The 20,342-nt window shown below is 37.9% G+C and overlaps 1 protein-coding gene across 1 annotated transcript in view; it reads right to left on the reverse strand.

Annotated features, from left to right (window-relative positions):
- The window catches only part of LOC133848181 (midnolin homolog), a 43,482-nt gene that overhangs the window by 2,019 nt on the left and 21,121 nt on the right, over positions 1–20,342 (reverse strand). Inside the window, exon 3 of the mRNA XM_062283629.1 lies at positions 1,119–3,215. Within this exon, the coding sequence (XP_062139613.1) occupies positions 1,119–3,215 (2,097 nt within the window). The remainder of the gene's footprint in view (positions 1–1,118; positions 3,216–20,342) is intronic.

Raw genomic sequence — 20,342 nt, forward strand, 5'->3', positions numbered from 1 at the left:
AAGAGACTAAAGTACTAAGGAACTAAGGTACTATGGAACTAAGGTCCTGAGGAACTAAAGTATTAAGGAACGAAGGTACTGAGGAACTAAGATACTACGTAGTAAGTTAGTAAGGCGGTAATACATTTCTATATAAAGGTAGAAAGATAGTGAAGTACTAAGGTAGTAGTGAAGTAAGGTACTAACGTCGTAAGGTTCTATGGAAGTGCGGTACTAGAGTAGAAAGTATAAGGATACTAAGGTACTAAGTACGGTAGTAAGTTAGTGAGGTTAGAAAGCAGTCTGATAAGAACTAAGTACTGTAGTAAGATAGTAAGGAATTGAGGTTAGAAAGTAGTATGGCAAGAAAGTAGTAAGATAGTAAGATACTAAAGTGGTAAGGAAGTAAGCTGAGAAGTAAGGTAGTAGTGTAGTAAGCTACTAAGGTAGTAAGATTGTGAGGTACTAATAAGGGTAGGGTACCTAAATCAGAAAGGTACTAAGGTAGTCCGAGTGTGAAATCCTAAGGTAGTGAGATAATAGTGTAGTAAGTACTATGGCAGTGTGGTACTAAAGTAGTAAGTATACTACTATTAGTAGAAGGGTGTTCAGGTACAAAAGTAGTGAGGTAAGAAAGTAGTAAGGTAGGAAGATACCAAAGCAGTAAGACAGTGCGGTAGTAAAGTAGTAAGTAGTAAGTAACTTATGTACTACTAGTAAGGTAGAAAAGTAGTAGGGTAGTAAAGTACTAAAGTAGTGAGGGAGTAGTGCAGTAAGGTACCAAGATGCTAAGGTAGTAATTAGTAAGGTAGCAAGGAAGGTAGTAAAGTACTAATATACTGAGGCACTAAGGCAGTTAAACTAGGTGAAACGTACTAAGAACGCAAGTAAGCACGTAAGAAGACAGGAAAACTTAAAACGTAGAAGAACATAAGACTGGAAGCAACACATGATGATAAAAAAGAAAGAAGTATAGCAAAAACAAGGCAAAAGTAGAGAACATATAATAGAAACAATATAAATGAATGCTAATATAGAATGATAAAGATGGGTAGCTAACAAAGATCATTTTTACCCCACTCCGATTGCAGGTCTAATAACTTGCCCCCTCGATTTGGGATTACAATTGTTAAACTTACCAGCTTGTTGCGTGATGTGTGATGCATGCCACCAGCAGCTGCAGCTGACGATGCGCCCGCTGCCAAGGCAGCGAGGCCATTTCTGCTGCTGTTCGCCGAGGAATTCGCCGAGCTGCTCGACGAGTTGGTGGCGCTGTTGCTGTTGCTGCCGCTGCTCGACGAACCCGGCGCCTCGAAGCTGATGCGTGCACCGCGACTGTATTGGGGCGTGGCACTCAACAGATCGTTGAGTATGTGAATGACCGTGGAAATGTCTCGCTTGGGACGTCCAAAGCGATCCTGCAACGCGGGATTCAGAGTGCCCGAGAAGGTGCCCGAATAGATGCCCTTGCCGTGGTTCTTCATCGACTCAATCACGGCGCCAGAGCTGCTCTTGCGGGGCGCATCGTCGCCACCCGAGCTAGAGCCAACGCTGCTAGCGTTGCCGGCACCAACACCGACACTGCCGCCGCCGGATAAATCGATCTTGTTGGTGAAGACCTCCTTAGAGAGTTTGCGCAATGTTTGCGTTAAATTGCGCGACGCTTCGGCCAGCGTGCGTGTATCGGAGACAGCCAGAGAACCGGCATCATCCAGTTCCGACGACGACGACGACGAGGAGGATGAAGACGTTGACGTTGCGGAGGAGCTGCTTGGGTTCGAGGTGGAAGTGGTGGCGGCTGCTGTCAACTCTTGGGGCTTCCGAGCAGCAGCTGCAGCGGCGGCAGCGGCTGCAGCAGCAGCTGCATGATGATAGTGATGGTGATGATGATGATGGTGGTGATGATGACGATGCTTCGATCGTGTCACCGTGATCGGATTGTTGACCGTCTTGTGCAGCGAGCTGCTCCCCATCGATGACGACGACGACGAGTTCGAAGCGCGCGTCAAGACGCCCGAGTTATTGGCGAGTGGCGCCACAGTGTTGCTTGATGTTGGTGGCGTTGATGTTGCTGTTGCTGATGTTCCTGATGTTGTCGCTGGCGTCGAGTTGAGCAGTCGCTTGCAGAGGCATGAGGTGAGCTTGGCCGCAATCGGATCCTGTTGGCAGCTGCCACCGCTGCTGTTGCAACTGTTGCTGTGGTTTGTTGGCGCTGCTGCTGCTGCAGCAGCTGTAGAGGAACTAGCTGTCGATGTTGTTGCTGCTGCTGCTGCTGCTGTTGACCCATTTGCTGTTGCTGCTGCTGCTGTGCCCATGTGCAAGTTCTTGATGGCCGTCGTTTTGATGGGACTCGACACGAGATTCGAGAGCGATTTGATTGGGGATTGTTCCAGCAGCGATTTAACGCCACCAACTGCAGGTGTCCCACTTGCGGCTGTCATTGCTGTTGCTGTTGCTGCTGCTGTTGTGGCTGCTGCTGTTGTTGTGCTGGCAGCTGCTGCAGCTGCGGCGGCGGCAGCGGCTGCGGCAGCAGCGGCACGGGGAGCCTGCGTCAACGCAATGCTCTTCACAATGTTTTGGAGGCTCTCGTAGTCGCGTTTGCTGAGGAACGAGCTCAGATCGGAGCTCTTGATGGCATGTCCATGGCCATGGCTGCGACTCGAGCTGGAGGAGCCAGAAGAGTTGGAGGAGCTAGAGCTGGAGCTGTTGCGTGTGGCGCTGCCAGAGCTGCCGGCGGCCACAGCCGAGGCGTTGTGGTGATGATGATGATGATGGTGGTGATGACTGTGACTGTGCTGCAGACTCGGATGCTGTTGACTGTGCACATGTCCGTTGCCCAGACGCAACGATGATCCACTCGACGATGACGACGACGACGACGACGACGATCCGCGATGACTCGATGAGGAGCGTGTGCGCATGTGGGAGCCCGATGGCGCAACAGCAGACGCTGAGGCGGCGGAGGCAGAGGCGGAGGAGATGGAAGAGGCGCTGACATTAGTCAGGCTCGAGCACGCGTTGCCACTTGTGGCAGCCGGCGGCAGGGCAGCGGTGGCAGCTGCAGCTGTGCCGCCACCAGCGGGATTCACGGTGCTCAACTGCAGCTGGATGAGCATCATGTGATCGCCGAGACGCATGCTCAGATTGAGCGGCGTCTTGCCGCTGAGGAAGTCGTTCACCTGCGAATCGTTGAGCGATTCCAGTGCTTGCATCACCGTGTTCTCCGGTCGCTGGGCCTGCAAAAGGAATAAGAGAGAAAGGAATGCGGTTAGATAGGGGAATTAATAACGAATAAGGGATCAATGTGATAGGATAATAGAGAGCTCCTTTCTTTTTCCCTCACTTTCTTATTCCCTTAGCCTCTAAGAAAGAAAGGAATGTGATTAGATAGGAGAACTACTAGTGAACAAGAGATAAATGTAAGAGGATAATCTGTTGTATAGTTTAAGAGAATTCCTATAAGACAGCTGCTCTCTTTTTCCCTCTCTTTTATTCCTAGTCTCTAAGAGAGAAAATAATGTGATTGCATAGGTTAAGGTAATAGGATAATCTATACCACAGTTTAGGAGTATTCCTATTTGAGAGCTGCTTTCTTTTTCCCTTTCTTAGAAATCTGATTAGATAGGTGAATGTAATAGATCAATCTGTACCACAGTTTCGGAGTATTCCTACTTAAGTATTCTCTTTTTCCTCTCCCTATCTTTTTCTCTTACCCTCTAGGAGAGAAAGGAATGTGTGTAGATAGGTGAATAGTGATTAGGTAGGAGAACTACTAGTGAACAAGAGATAAATGTAAGAGGATAATCTGTAGTATAGTTTAAGAGAATTTCTATTAGACAGCTGCTCTCTTTTTCCCTCTCTCTTATTCCTAGTCTCTAAGAGAGAAAAGAATATGATATCATAGGTTAAGGTAATAGGATAATCTATACCACAGTTTAAGAGTATTCCTGTTTGTATGTAATAGATTAATCTGTACCACAGTTTCGGATTATTCCTATTTGAGAGCTGCTTTCTTTTTCCCTTTCTTAGAAATCTGATTAGATAGGTGAATGTAATAGATCAATCTGTACCACAGTTTCGGAGTATTCCTACTTAAGTATTCTCTTTTTCCCCCTCTTTATCTTTTTCTCTTAACGTCTAGGAGTGAAAGGAATGTGAATGGATAGGTGAATAGTGATTAGGTAGAAGAACTACTAGTGAACAAGAGATCAATGTAATAGGATAATCTGTAGTATAGTTTAAGATTATTCCTATTCTATTTCTCTCTCTCTCTCTCTCTCTACCACAAGTCAGCTCATCTTATGCTTCAGACATCTTTCATCTATCTTCCCAACTATTTAGGTTTGCTTTGTTCATTCCCTGGTCAGCTTGTCCCCTGTTTTCCCCGCGCACTTTTCCCGGATACAATCCCTCCCCCACCAGCCCCCCTCGACCCAGTCTACAACTAATAAAAAAAACAAAAAAAAACCCGCCCAACGCCCAACCCAACGATTTGTTGTCGGTACGTGATTCAATGCGTCGCCTTTGTGTTGTGATAAAAAAGCAGCTACTGTGGCGCAGCAGCAGCAGCAGTAGAGCCGCAACAATGTGGAAATTACGTCAGATGCAATTACTATCCAAAACAATGTACAGAGATAAAAGATAGTCAGCAAGACACGAGACAACAAAAGGGGGAAAACTAAAGCTACAGATATTGAACAGAAGAAAGTTGAGTGGAGAGAAGAATGAAGACAAAAGTGTGTGGATAATAAAGATTGAAGAGAAGGGTTTGGAGAGAAAATAGTAGAGACGTCATTGGTGGGAAGACAATGGAGGGTAGATTGAGGGTGGATAATAGGGTGTGTAGAGAAGTTTGTAGTTAAGAAAGTGGAGAGAAGAGAATGGAGAGAAAAGAGTGGACACGTAAAATTATAGATAGTAGAGGGTGGAGAATGGAGAGAGGTGAGTATAGGGTGTGTAGAGAAGATTGAGGAGAGAAGAGAGTGGAGAGAAGAGAATGGAGAGAAGAGAATGGAGAGAAGAGAATAGACAGAAGAGAATGGAGAGTACAGAGTGAAAACGTCAATGGAGGGTAGTATATTATAGATAGAAGAGTGTGGTAAGTGGAGAGATTTAAGTCGATAAGGATTGTAGAGGAGATGGTGAAGATCAGAGAATGTGTAGAGAAAAGTAGAATGTGAAGAGGAGAAAATCGGGGAAAGAGTACGAAGAAAAAACAATAAAGGTAAAATAGTGCGGAGAATAGAGTGGAGAGAAGCATGTGGAGAGATGTACTCGAGAGAAAATAAAAAATGAAGAGTGATTAATAGAGCGACAAAACTGCAAATAAACTAAAGAAATAGTGTGATAAAATATATAAAGAAGAGAGTGAAGAAAACATAATAGTAAAGTGAAGTCTCCTAAAAAATGTGTTACAAACATTTGCGTAAAGTGGGGCTACCCCCTTTGAGATTACACACACAGGGTATCGGAAGCAAACAATAACTGCCACTGAAGCTCGAATTGTATTTTAAAGGTCTGGGTTAATTAATCATTTTCATTGCAAGACGCGCACAAAGACGCAACTGCTCAATCGCTCTCCCTCGCTCCCTCTTCCACACACTCTCTCTCTCTCTCTCTCTCTGTCGCTCTCTTCCTTACACTCGCGCTTCCCGCCCTGAGTGCCATGCAAGTGTTAATTTTTATTGCCCGCTGACACACTGACCCAATAATATTTTTCAAATTTTTCAGCGAGTTTATGCAACACAACAACAAAAGGGGGCGGGGGGGTGTGGCGACAGCAGGTGTCGGTTGTCGCTTTCCCTTTGAGCCCGCTGGGCTGATAGAGGTGAGTGTGGAGAGGGGGGCGGGCGGTGTCAAACGTTATGCAACATGCCCCGACTCTTCTTCTTCTTCGTCGTCGTTTTCTTTCTTTGCCTAGCAACAAATTCGTTTTCTTGTTTTGTTAATTTGACTTGGCTCTGAGGCCTATTGCTTGTCGTCTTTGTTGTGTTGTGTCTTCAATGTTGTCTGCGTTGTTGTTGCTGTCTTGTTATTGTTGTTGTTGTTGTTGTTAAGTGTACCAAGGTCAACTGACGTCGCTGCGATTTGTCGCCAGCGGCGCACGCAAATTACGTCATGCCACACTGCGTCAACTTCAGAGTCGAAATCGAAAATTTTTAATTTAAACGCAACAGCAACAGCAACAACAACAATGACAACAGCTGCTACAACAACAACAGCAACAACAGAAATGAAAACAAAGGCGGCCAATTCAGTAATTTATTAGCTGTGTGCAAAAAAATATTGTTTGGCTTTCGGCTTTAGTTGCATCTCTCTCCCTCTCTCTATCTCTCTCTCTCTCTCTCTCTTCCGCCACTTGATCATCTGCTACTCTAACGTCTCTTGCTTCGCTTCCTTTTCACCTTCTACTCTTCTCCCTACACTCGCATCTCAATTTTGTTAGTTGCTAACAGCATTTCTTCAGCTCTCTCTCCCTCTCTCAACTTCACCTCCAACTAAACACGCGTGTTGTCTCGCTCGCACCGACACCGGTTTACAACGGAAAAGCCGCTGCGCGTCCCACTGAGCTCGTTACGCGTTTACAATAGCAACAACTGCAAACTTGCGATGGTGAAGAAGAAGAAGCAGATGCCGAAGCAGAACAGCAACAACAACAATAACTGCTAAACTTATTGCTAATAAAGTGCGAAACCGCAATGTCACGCTCTCTCTTTCTTTCTTTCTTTCATTTATTATTCTTCTCTTGTCAACTAATTCGTCTACATTTCATTTTAGTTCTTCAAAGCATCATGAGATGTGTTTCTTTATCGACAAAACAAGCCGAGATATCATCTCAAACTATACTCTTATATAATCAGCTCTTTCTTTATTTATAATTGCTCTGCACTCTTTTCTACATATCTTTGCTCTGTTTCTCTCTCTCTTACCCCTCGATATATGCATTATAGACTGCTAGTTAAAAGGTCACAATATCGCTGTTAAGGTTAAGGTTATGATTCATGAACAGCATGTTTTCATATGATAATTATCATTGATGTTGAATAGTGGTGTTGGAGACAAAAGATTAGATACGTTAGCGTAATCAGATATCAGATATTACTACCTACATAGTTGCATATATTATTCGTATCTATAAGAAACTCTCCAGCGACAGTTTGACATTAATTGCAGCTAATTTAATGATTTCACAAACAGTGATAATTGCAATTGTTTTGTATTTTTTTTTTTACTATCAACGATTTATGCAAAACGGCATTTCATAAATAATTGCATTAGTAGATTTACACACACACAAAGACAATTTTAATGCATATTCAAATTGTTGTTACAGTTTGAAGCGCAGTTGTGGAGCCACTGCAAGTAGTTTAAGTAGTGCGTTCGCTTTACAAAGGCGGCGCCACTTCACGAAACGAAAAATCATATAACAAAGCACGACAAAAGTGTGTGCCCAATGTGCATATGAATGTATGTGTGTGTGAGTGTGTGCGTGTGTTGACCATGAAAATATTATTTTTTTATTGCGTAGCTTTTAAACAGTTTTGAAGCTAACACACACACACATAGCATACACACTTCAACTCAGTGCACAACAACTAACGTTTTGTTGCGATCGTCGTCGTCAGTTGTGTTGAGCAAATTGAATTGGTACCACAAAAACTGATAACAATACTCTCAGCTCCCCCCCCTCCCCACCTTTTTGGCTGGCGAGCCACCCACTCTTTAACTTATTAGTTGGCACTTTATAGTGCAAAAACAACAACAGCAACAACAAGAACAACAAGAACAGCGAAAAAAGGGGCAAGCACAACAAAGAAGAAGGCAGCTGGCGCCATCGATCGTCAGTCGCACTGTTTTGTTTGCCTTCGTTATCTAAGCAGCGACGTCGCTGCCGCTGCTGACGTCGCTGCTGTCTCTCTCTGTCTTTTTCTCTGTTGCTTTTGTGGTGGACTGCCGTTAGCTTTGCACTTGCTCAAACATGCCAGCGACAGTTTTACCAGCACTGGCCTGCCGGTAATGTGTGCTCGAATGCGTAACCGGTTTACTACATGGCTTTGGCTTGGCTTGTGTTGGCTTTCCACTCAGCCAAGTCAAGTCAGTCAGTCAATTGGCTTGGTGTCGTAGAAATGATTGTAATTATAAATTATAATTGCAATTGCAACATGCGCGGCATGTGCCGCATGCGGCAAGCGGTTGTCTCTTGTTGCATGTGCGGGGCGAAAAACGGCATTTACAGCTGTTTCATTTCCAAGTGTTTCACCCAGCTCAATGCTTCGGTTAATAGCTTTTGTGCTAGCAGGTTTCAGCTGCACATCTTTTTGTTCAATTTTATTATAATCCCGTTTCAAATTCCATTAAATATCAATTCTAAGTCTATTTGCTTAGCTTTGTTTCGTGTTTCACTTCCATTTCGTACCAGTTTCATGTGTTTCTGTTCTTCATGTTCATTTCTATTTGCATCCCATTTTTCTGGAGTCTACATAAAATATCAATTGTAAGACTCTTCAAGTTTCATTGCCATTTCGTACCAGTTTCATATGTTTCTGTTCCTTAAGTTCTATTTGCATCCAATTTCATTCCCATTTTATTTCAGGCTGCGAGTCTAAATAAAGTACATATGTATATCAAATCTAATTATTTTTATGTTTCACTTCCATTTTGTACCAGTTTCAAATGTTTTTATTATTCATGTTCAATTCAATTTACATGCCATTTCATTCCCATTTTGTTTCAGCCTGCGAAAAGTATATCAAATCTAAATCTTTTCATGTTTCACTTTCATTTTGTACCAGTTTCATGCTTCAATTTTATTTGCATCCCATTTCATTCCCATTTTATTTCATTTATAGTATATCAATTTTAAGTCTATTTATGTTTCATTTCCATTTGGTACCAGTTTCATATGTTTCTGTTCTATTTCAATTGTATTTGCATTGTGTTTCATTTCCATTTCGTAAATTAAGTGTTAATTCTAAATCTAAGCAATTGACTTGGCTGTGTGTCATGTTCCACTTCCATTTCGTATCACTTAGTCATCACATTATCAACGGAGAGTAAACAAAAAATCACAGCAATTTGCTAGATAACTGTTTTGCATTAAAATGCAGCCCTTGAACGGAATTTCCAGTCGAAGGGGAATTTTTTTGTTGCTTATTTTTATTTATTTTTTTTTTTTGTACGAAAATAACTAAAACCTGCTTGGCGATTCGCTTAAAGTTTAAACAATAGCGCCGTGTCATTATATCGAACTTAAGTAAGTGCATAAGTACGACGTAACTTACAAAGGAAACTAGACTGGAAATAACTGCGCATTTGGCAAAGCCGAATAAGGAATGCTCTTCAGGTTAAATCATACAAATTTGCAACAAAACAAAAGCTAGAATATAATCAAGAAATTATGCAATTAAGCCAACTGAAAATTCATTTTCATTTCTATTTCAAATTATAATTTAGATTAATAAGTTGAATTCTAACTATTGTAAGAAGAATTCTATTATATGATAACGTTTTTTATGATTTCATTAGCAATACAAAAAACTGCTCAAAATTCCATATTCAATTCTCTTACTCATGCCAAAACTAATCATAACAATTTGTAAAAGGCACAAGCCAAACACAAGTGACTTTGTCACATTCGAATTCAAGCGAAAAAGATACAACGACTAATCATAAACAAATATATATAAAGTGAAGTTATAGATTGCTGATTCATTTCGTTTGAAAGTGTGTATTAGACAACACTTAGCAATGAACAAATAAAGTAAAAGAAATATGCAAATAGATTTCAAATTTCCAACACCAATAATGTTATCATCATCGATATCGTAAAGAATTTCTTGTGCTACCTTCAAGTGAAGAAAGTTCTTGCAGATAAAGCGTAATAAATATAATCAGTTGATGTCAAGTATTTGTATGAGTCATGGGCAAAAATATCTCGAGTAGAATTCCCAGTTATTTAACATAATATAAGTGTCGAAATGCGCGACTTTAGTTAAGATTAGTTAAGCCAAGCCAAAGCAATTTCCATTCATAAATGACAAAGTATTGCAGAAATCTAAAGTTGCAGTTAGTTATCTAGTAAAGCAACTCCCAAAGCAACCCCGTCATAATAATTATCAATGGGAGTGAGTCTCAAAGTATTTCTCATGCTATTTCACACACGAATGCTATAAAAAGAAACGTGTTTTATTTCCCTTTACACTCTATATAGTAGCTGCAGTCAACCTCTATCGAGTAATTCCCCCACACTCTATTCCATTCCATTCCATTCGATTCCATTCTGAGTATAAAGTGAAGTAAGCTGCTGTGATAAACCGGATTCACGGAAATTGTTGGAACGTTGCGTTTCCGTTGCGGCGCATGCCATCATCTTCATCAAGTAGTAAACTTTGTTGACAACGCAGAGACCGAGAGAGCGAGAGAGAGAGAGACAGTCGAGTGTGAGCGAGAGAGCAAGTTGTTCTTGTCGTGATGTTGATGATGCTCAGATGCTGAGTGTTTGTGTGTGGCCAACTCAAGCATTGATAACGTAAACGTATTGCGCAATTCAGCAAGCGTCAAGCTGACAAAAGTCATCAAGACATCAAGTTGTCAACCTGTCAATTTGTCATATTTCGCCGATAAGCATCAATTCACACATCAAGAATTCCGCTCAGGTAGCTGCAACAAGAATATACCCTACAACCTGCACTGGAAATAAAGACAAAGTTCTAAGATCAACAACATTCGTCTTCAAAATTGTGTTCTTGAAATTTTAAATCTAGAAATTTTGGTCTTTTTTTGATATTTTAGAATTTTTTGAAACATTAGTTTAGTCTTGAGAATTTGTTTCTTGAAGTAGTCGAAAAACTCAGAACCTTAGTTTAATAAACCCCAAAATAGGACTAAAAATTCTAGATTTAGGTTTGAAAAATTCTTTAATCTATAGAAATTCCTATAGTTTTTTTTTTATCAAGATTTGAGTGTTTTCATAGCTCAGTTGATCGTTCTCAATTGCACTCTAAGAAAGGAGTTCCTGAGTTCAAATGCTGCTCGAATCGATGATCAATAATTCGTAAGTAAAGTGATCAACATAGAACTGAATGCTCAATCAAAAACTAGTAACATAGTAAATAAGTAGTATACAAAAAAAAAAAAAACAATCTAAGAATATATAATACTATATATTTGTAATCTTCTAATAAGATTTTTGGTCTATAAACTATAGAAGAAGAAGAATTTGGGGGTTATATTAAACGTTTCTTTCAGTGTTTTCTAACATTAGGATTTTTAGGTTCTTGACGAACTTTTGAGACCAAAACTTTTGATTTTAAAACTTCACTTTTTGTTGGGTAGCTTTAAATACGTTTTTTTGTTTAAATTTGAAGAATTTCACGAGTTTTTTCTTAAACGTGGGGTTTATATTAAAATGTTCTTGAAATCAACATTAGGATTTTAATTTTCACTAAAATCCAAATCTTGACTTTATAACTTATTTTTTTTCTATGTAGCGCCTTAACAATTATGTATTTTATGTGTATTTCTATTTCATAATTTTTGCTGAAATGTGTAAAATTTCAAGATTTTTTTCCTCTTATTAAATGTTCTTGAAATCTAAATTGGTTTTCTAACATTTGTGATTTTAATTTTCACTGTCTGAGTAGCCTTAACATTTATGTATTTCTATTTCACGATTTATTCTGAAATGTTGAGAATTTCAAGCAGTTCATTCTGTTTATATCTATAGCTGAAACGAAGCTGTTGTTGATGTCAATATTGTCATCAGCTGCTCATCAGTTGTCGCTGTCGCCTCTAGGGTATTTTGCAACAAAGAACTAGCTTGGCCATTAACCTGTTTTGGATCTCTTGTCTTGAATAGCGTTTTTTTTTTTTGTATTGGTTATAAAGCGGACTTCCTTGGCGCTTTCTTCATATGCCAATATTGTGTGTTTTTATAGTATTTTCTGCTGAAATGTGTTGTTGCGCTTTTTGGCCAACATACAAAGGACACATAAATTCGATTGGCCACACCTACGACCGACGTCGTCGTTGTTGCTGTTGCCACTGCGTTGGTTTTTTGGCTTTTTATGAGTGCCGTTCGTCGACTGTTGACTGCTTGGTTGTTGCTGCTTGCTGCTTTGTCTGCAGTTGTATCTCTGTCTCTCTCTCTCTCTGGAGCATCGTCATCACTTTCTGCAGCGCGCTCTCATCATTGTCATAATTATTATTATTATTATCATCATCATTGCTTGTGCGCTGATCATTGTCAAAAATTTGCCCTTTGTCTCAGCAGCAGCAGCTGCTTTTGTCGTTGTTTTCCTTTTTTACTCCTTCTCTTCTTTTGTCAGATACAAAAATATAATTTGCATAAATCTATGCGTATTCCCACACACGCATAAATTACGCATACGCACAGTGCAACAGCAACAGGCAACTGGCAAAAGCAAAAGTAATTAATTTGACAAGCGATGCCAGCGCATCATTTAAAACACATAAATAATAAATGTGCATAAGAGGAGAGAAGAAGCGGAGGGGTTGCGAAACAGAGACAAAACACTTGCTTCAGTCGGTCATGGTGCATGCCACCAGCAATTTGAAGACAACGCAACACAACACAACACACACCCCCTTTGATTGTTGCTTGATTGCACTTCAACAATATGCCAAAAATAAAATGCAAAATGCAAGATTCAAAACGAAATTGAAATTGAAATGATGATGACAAAACAAAGAACGAAGAAGCAAACTTTGTTCACACAGCGGGTGTGAAATTTACATGCGGTCAAGTGAACTTTCTGAATCACCTGTTGTTTCAGGTGTTTCATTCCACACGTTTCACCTGTTATTCTTACTATTAATAGTGCTTCATTCAATTTGTTACTAACAGACATTATAGAAAATGCATTGACAGCTGTAAATACTCCACTTGTTTCAACTCCATTTCGTTCCGGGTTCCAATTCCACTTCGTTTCTTTTCTCACGCAACCACTACACTATAGTGTTCCACTCCATTCGATACTATCCGATACAGTTGAAAAATCATTGGTAGTAGTAAATACTCCACTAGTTTCATTTCCAATCGTTCCTTGTTCCATTTCCATTTCGTTTCTTTGCTCACCCAGCCACTACACTTATCATATAGTCATCAAAAAAGTCTACTATATCACGCCCACATCGCATAGTGCTCCATTCCATTCGATACTAGCGCAAACAGTTGAAAATTCAATTCCAATCGTTCCTTGTTCCAATTCCATTTCGTTTCTTTGCACACCCAACCACTACACTATAGTGTTCCATTCCATTCGATACTATCCGAAACAGTTGAAAATTCATTAGTAGTAGTAGTAAATACTCCACAAGTTCCAATTGCAATCGTTCCTTGTTCCAATTCCATTTCGTTTCTTTGCTCACCCAGCCACTACACTTCTCATATAGTCATCAAAAAAGTCTACTATATCACGCCCACATCGCATAGTGTTCCATTCCATTCGATACTAGCAAAAACAGTTGAAAATTCAATTCCAATCGTTCCTTGTTCCAATTCCATTTCGTTGCTTTGCACACCCAACCACTACACTATAGTGTTCCATTCCATTCGATACTATCCGAAACAGTTGAAAATTCATTAGTAGTAGTAAATACTCCACAAGTTCCAATTCCAATCGTTCCTTGTTCCAATTCCATTTCGTTTCTTTGCTCACACTAGTTATCTAATCATAAAAAAAGTCTACTATATCACGCCCACATCTCATCTCATCAAAACATGCCACCACAATATGACAAATATCTCGCCAACAATGCCATGTCGAGCGTTGCCAAAGTGTTTGCTTAAGCGTCTCGACTGCATTCACAATAAACTCTACAAAATATGATTATTTTTAATAGCGGCTGAAACAATTTTTTGACATTTTTTGGCCGCCGCCTCAGTCATCGTCATCGTCGTCGTTGTCGTTGTCGGCGACATTTAAGTTGACAAGCAGAATGACTCGGAGACTGAGCATCTTGAGAGATAAAATTGGAACAATATGCAAATATATATCGCAGCAAACAAATTGAATATTTGTGTGTATGTGTGTGTGTGTGTGTGTATGCAAATGGAATGAAATGAAATGGAATAGAATTGAATTAAGTGGATTGCGAGTGTATAAGTTGTGTTGTGTATTTATAAGACAAAAGAGTCATAAACACTTTTACTTTTTGCTTAGGCAACGATAACCACAAAAGCTGTCAGAATGAGAGAACGAGAGAGCGGGATCAGAGATGCTTATGATGATGATGATGATGCTGATGATGCTGACCCACAGCGGTCACCTTGTCATCGTTGTCGTTGTCGTTGTGTGTAATTACTCAGTTTGTCAATAAATCAAGTCAAGTTGTCAACCTGTCAGTTGTTAACACACATTTCAGTCGGTGGAAAACCGAACGAACAACACCGAGAGCGGAACGATGGAATCGGCACCTGTCCAATTTTTGCGATCAGGCGGCAGCTACCGAAATCATTTCATTCCTTATTGGAGTAGCCGCAACATGGCGCTAATTAGGAGCAACAACATGACAGCCCCAAAAAAAATTAAAAAATTACAAAGTGACTCAGCAGCAGTCGCACTTCAACCCCACTCGAAACAGTCAAATCGAAACAGAGAGAACACAACTCAGATCAGAACAGATCAACGATCACAGCTGATGATCATCATACAACAACACACAAAAAGTGAATGTTCACATTAGGACAACGCACAGGTAGAAGCAATGAGAAGCGAAAAGAAGAGCAGCAAAAAGTTCTCTCCACACTCCGAAAAAAAAAACAATGAATAAAGCGATCGGATTCTGACAGTCAAAAAACGAATATAATATCATATAATAATATGCTAAAGTAAAATCAAAAATATAACATATAATAATTTGTTAAAATAAAGTATTTTCTTTTACAATACAATTTGATTCCTTATATTCGTATTACCATTTGGATACAGTCAGAACACTTCAATACACGAATGTGTGTAACAAAATAATCAACAAAATTCCTGTCGGCTTCTCACCTTTCTGCAACATTGGCAATTGGCACCTGACATTGAACTCTCCTCCTTCTCCTTCTTCTTCTTCTTCTCCCCCCACTCTGTGGTGCATTATTCAATTATTTAATTGTTCAATACTCTACATATCGAATGACAACCTTAACTCATCATCTTTTCTGATCTCCTCTTTTGCAGCAGAGTATTTTGTGTATCGCATATTTTATACACACAAAATTCTTGGTAATTGTTTTCAAATTTTTACATATTGCACAAAAGACGCAAATTGTTAATTGGCTATTTAAACATTTGTGCAAATGTGTGTATGCATCTCGTATACGTATTTTTTTGTTGAGTCTTTTTTTTTGCTTTTAATGATTAATGAGGAGACAAAGACAAAGAGATGTTTAATAGTAAAAGATAGAGAAAAATTCAGGTGAACATAGTTTACGAAATTAGGAGATAAAGTTTAAGCTGAATTTTCGCAGGAATTGAAAAAATAATGCATGAAAATTGAACCAGTTAATATCTAAGATATTGATCGTAGTTCAATAAAGAAATCGCTTAAGGTTTAGAAGAGTAGGAAAGATCAATTATGAATAGCAATAGCTCTTCACCATAATTTATGGTAAAAAAGAACCCAGTCAAAGGAAAACGAAGGGAATTCCTATAGAAATGGTGTGTGAAGAGCTTAAAGTAAAGTAAAGGAAAGTGTAATGAATAGATAATGAAAAGGTATTCAGAAATCAAGTTAGAAGCAAGACAAAGATAAAGTCAGTGTTGGAAATGTAATGAAAACATATTATAAAGCTAATCGAAATCTTAAGTAACCCAATTGAATAATACTCACAATAAAGAAAAATCTTTGAATCTAAATTTAGAAATCAAGTTAAAACGAAGACATAGACAGACGAAAACGTAATGAAGGGTAATGAATAGGTAATAAAAATGTATTCCAAAGCTTAAATGAAGAATCTGAATTCAGAAATCAAGTTAGAAGCAAGACAAAGATATAGACAGTGCTGGTAATATAAGGAAAAGTAATGAAGAGTAAATGAAAATTTATTTCAAAACTAATCGAAATGACAAAATTAAGCAGAACCTAAGAAAATCAAGAATAAAGCAAAACCTATGGTTGGATGTTAACTACCTGCAAGACAAAGATATAGAGAGATATAGTCAAGTGCTGGAAATATAGGACAGCGAATTCTGAAGATTCGTGTGCTAATCTTTGTGGAGAATACAAAGAGAATTGTCTCGAAGTTGTTCGTTGTTTGTTGTCGTTGTTTTGTTTTATCAACACAAATTTGCAAATTGTTATTTTAACATTTTTGTCAGGGGCACAGCACATTTAACGGCAATTGAGTTGTTGTTGTCATGGTTGTTGTTGTTGTTCTTGTTGTTGCTGTTAATGTTATTGGTATTACTGTTCTTGCTGTTGTTGTTGTTGTGACAACAACAAAAGCTTTTGTTTGGCGATTCGAACAGCAGCCAGAAGCCAAATGCAAATAAAGACGAAAAACGTTTGAACCAAATAAAAACAATAATAATAATTATTACTGCACATTGTTGTTGTTGTCGTTGTTGTTGCTGTTCTTCTTTGCTTTGCGTTGTTTTTATGGATTTTCGTGCACGCCAAAATATTTCTTTGTTCGCCTCACGAAAATTGCATGAAATTTTATACAACCAAGCAACACACACCTAAAACTAAACGCGAGAGAGTGAGAACGAGAGAGGGAGCGTGGGAGAGAGAGAGAGAGAGAGAACAAGAGAGGCGGCAACATTGTTGCTGCATCGCAAAAACAGGCAAAACATGCCACACACAGTTGCAACTGGAGCTGCCAAACTTGTATACGAGCATGTGGAACGAGGAACGTTTGGAATTGGAACAGCTTTTCGAAACGCCAAACGCAAAACACCAAACACACATTTTTCAACATGTTCAGCACAAAAAATTCCAATTCCCCAACAACTTTTGCGTAAATTTATCGCTCTCAACTGAACTTTAAACAACAATTCTACTAAATTTATCGACTTTCAGCAGTTTTTTTTTAGTATTTATAAAGTTGCTGACTTGGGTGATAATTTAGTATATTTGTGAAAGAGTTCAAAAGTTATTTTTTAGTATTCATTAAATTGCTGATTTTGGTATTTAAGTTTAGAAGATTTTTTTAGTATTTATCAAGTTGCTGACTTTTATATATTTTTTGTTAGTTAACCAGTTTAGTATATTTGTAAAATAGTTCTGAAGTTTTGTTGTAGAATTCTTAGTTTCTGACTTTGGTATTTTTTAATACCAAATTTAGTATATTTGTAAAAATGTTTAAAAGTCTTTTAGTATTTATCAAGTTGGTATTTGTTTTGAGGACAAATTATTTGCAAGAATCAAGAAGTTTCTTAATATACTTAAAGTTGCTGACTTTGCTATTTTTTGCTTTTGTATAGTATGCAGTATATTTAGTATATTTGTAAAAGAGAAGTTTTGAATTATTCAAATATTTTTGTAGCAAATTTAGTATATTTGTGTAAGAATTAAGAAATGTTTTCTAGACATTTGCTGATTTTTGGTATTTTTGTAGTAAATTTAGTATATTTGTGAGAGTATTCTTTAAGTATTTTCGTAGCAAAATTAATATGTTTGTGCAAAAATGATGAAGTTGCTTACGAATATTTTTAAAGTGGCTGACTTTGGTATTTTGTGTAGCACATTTAGTATATTTATCAAAGATATACAACAATAGAATATCATTATAATTATATGGTGATATTTTTATACCCAAATCTAAATAAAAAACAATTAATTTTTGTTGTCAAGCACATTTTTTACTCAAAGCTCAACGCAACGAAATTGAAATGCAGAAAAGACGCTCGATCAAAGTGCTGATCCTATCAATGATCATATTTGGAGCAAAGTCAAATTGCTTGACGAATCATTTCGCAACAAGTGTCCCTCACTTGTATTGTGTTGTGTTGTGTCTAGACTCTCATGAGACGGCACGTTGAACCAATTTCAGATTCACAAGAAAACTGTCAACGCGACACATGAAGCATAAATGTTTAACAACAAAAAACAGTTGAAAAACGACAGCAAAAAAAAGTGTAGAAAAAAAAAACAATAAGAAAGAGTAGAAATAACAGAGACAAGAAAAAAACAGAGAAGACAAAACATGTCTCGAAGAAATAGACAGCAAAAAATAAAACGAAACAGATCATGAGATATGGGGCAAATATTGATAAAACTCAGAAAGACAGAGACAGAGGTGGCAACAACAACTTTAACTGTGGCACAAATTGTGTCAACAGATAATGTGGCTAATAGCAAATGAACAATGCGGGGCGTGGCAACTTGTTGCGCATCTCTAACGCCGCTTCATCATCATCTTCCAGTTTGTTGCGGGGCACATGTTGCAATGTTGCTAGCTACCTGCCACACACACACACACACAACGGTAAATGAAAACGGTGCGCGGCAACCAAAAGTGGAGCACAAAGCGCTAAAAAGAACGGCAAAATGGGAAAGAGGCCAATGGCAATAGCAACAGCAGCAAAAGTCGATGGAAAATGCAAACAACGTTTGCCACAATATGTGGCAGATACAACATACATATATAATAGTGTTGCACATTACACAACACAACACAACAGCACAGCAATAAACAGTTCTATGCACATTTAAATCGCCAATTAAATGCGCCTAATTACGCTTCATATTTTGTGCAATTACTCAGCCAATTAAATGGTAAATTTCAAAATTACTAAATAAATACATTTATCACATTTTGCATTGCTTACCTACATATATAATATTTTCATATTTTCAAATGTTGCTCATTAATGAAATTGCAAAGTTAAACAGCTATTCTGTATAGATTAAAATATATTTTGATGGGGAAAGATTTGTTGCAAAAGTTGCTGAAAACTGACAAATTGCAAAATTAATAAACATAAATTTTGTTGATTTATTTTCAAGTTTTTCAATTGCAATCGAATTTTAGTTGATAATCCAATATATTTTGGACTCTATAGTATATTTTGAATGTATATCAAAAATATAGTATTTTGGTATTTTTATACAGTTTTAGAATATTAATATTTTATTGAAAATTTCAATTGCAATCCGCTTTTAGTTGCTTTGTCTGGCAATCTGATATATTTTGTGTAAATAAATATAGTATATTTGAGTATCATTTGGAATATTCTTTAGTATATTTTTAGAATAAGCTAGCAAGTATCTCACAATCTAAAGCTTTCTTACTTGTTGTTTATAGTTTTAAATTTTACTAAGGAAAGATTTTCTTCAAATATTGCTGAAATTAATTGACTCAAATTTACTTAAGATATACATAATTTGAGAAGATTCAATTGTGATTTGCTTACAATAAAATGAGGTGAAGCCACGTTTCAATTCATTAATAAACTACACAAAGTGCTAAATTTAATCAGCAATTGAATATCGGTTAAAAATCACTACAGATTTTTGAGAAGGGTTTTACATTTTACTGGGGAAAGGTTTTCTGGCAAATTTCCAATTTACATAAAATATATTTTCATATGTTTTGATAAGTTTCAATTGCGATTTGCTTATAATAAAATGGGGTTAGTCTTATTAATGAATAACCCAAAAGTGCGATTATATTTTGCAGTAATTGAATATCGTTTGAAAATCTCTAGAGATTTTAGAGACTTTTGTTTCAGTAGTTGCTAAAATTAAGATGTTACTCTCTCGAAAATATTGCTAAACTTAGTTTTAACTCTTTCTAAGTCTAAATTCTTTTTAAGAAAAATAAATTCTATTAATTTTAGAAGTCTCATATCTTGAAAATAGTTGTTTCCTTTTTAAGCTACCCTCGAAGTATATCTATTATTAAAGTGACACAATCTTTGTGCTACGAATATCGAATATTGATTGTGATTTTGATGTTGATTTCAACTGCGATTCTGTGATTTGTCTGATTGCTGTGGTTGTTATTGTTATTGTTTTTTTTTTTTTGTGTTGTTGTTGTTGTCATTAATAATCGATGTCGTTGTGTCTTTGGGGCTGACAAAGTTATTTGGCATTAATTAAATTTTAATTTATTTACATATTTATTTTATTACACACACAGTTTTTTTTTGGTTTTTGGTCATTTGGCAGTGCGAGATCTGAGAAACTGAAACTTAAACTGGTTGCCTCTCATCAACACACTCGACTCGAATCTCGAGACTCTCTTCGCCACTTGTGGACAGCGGCACTCAGCTCCTGCTACCTCTACTTCTCTCTCTTTCACTCTCTGTCCCCCTCTGTACCACTATCTGTTGTGCTGGAACTGGAAATTTAAAATGCAGGCCGCTGCGTTGTTGTTGCTATTTATTTTATTTTTTTGTTTTTGTTTT

Source organism: Drosophila sulfurigaster, chromosome X (assembly GCF_023558435.1).
Source record: "Drosophila sulfurigaster albostrigata strain 15112-1811.04 chromosome X, ASM2355843v2, whole genome shotgun sequence".
Lineage (NCBI taxonomy): Eukaryota > Metazoa > Arthropoda > Insecta > Diptera > Drosophilidae > Drosophila > Drosophila sulfurigaster.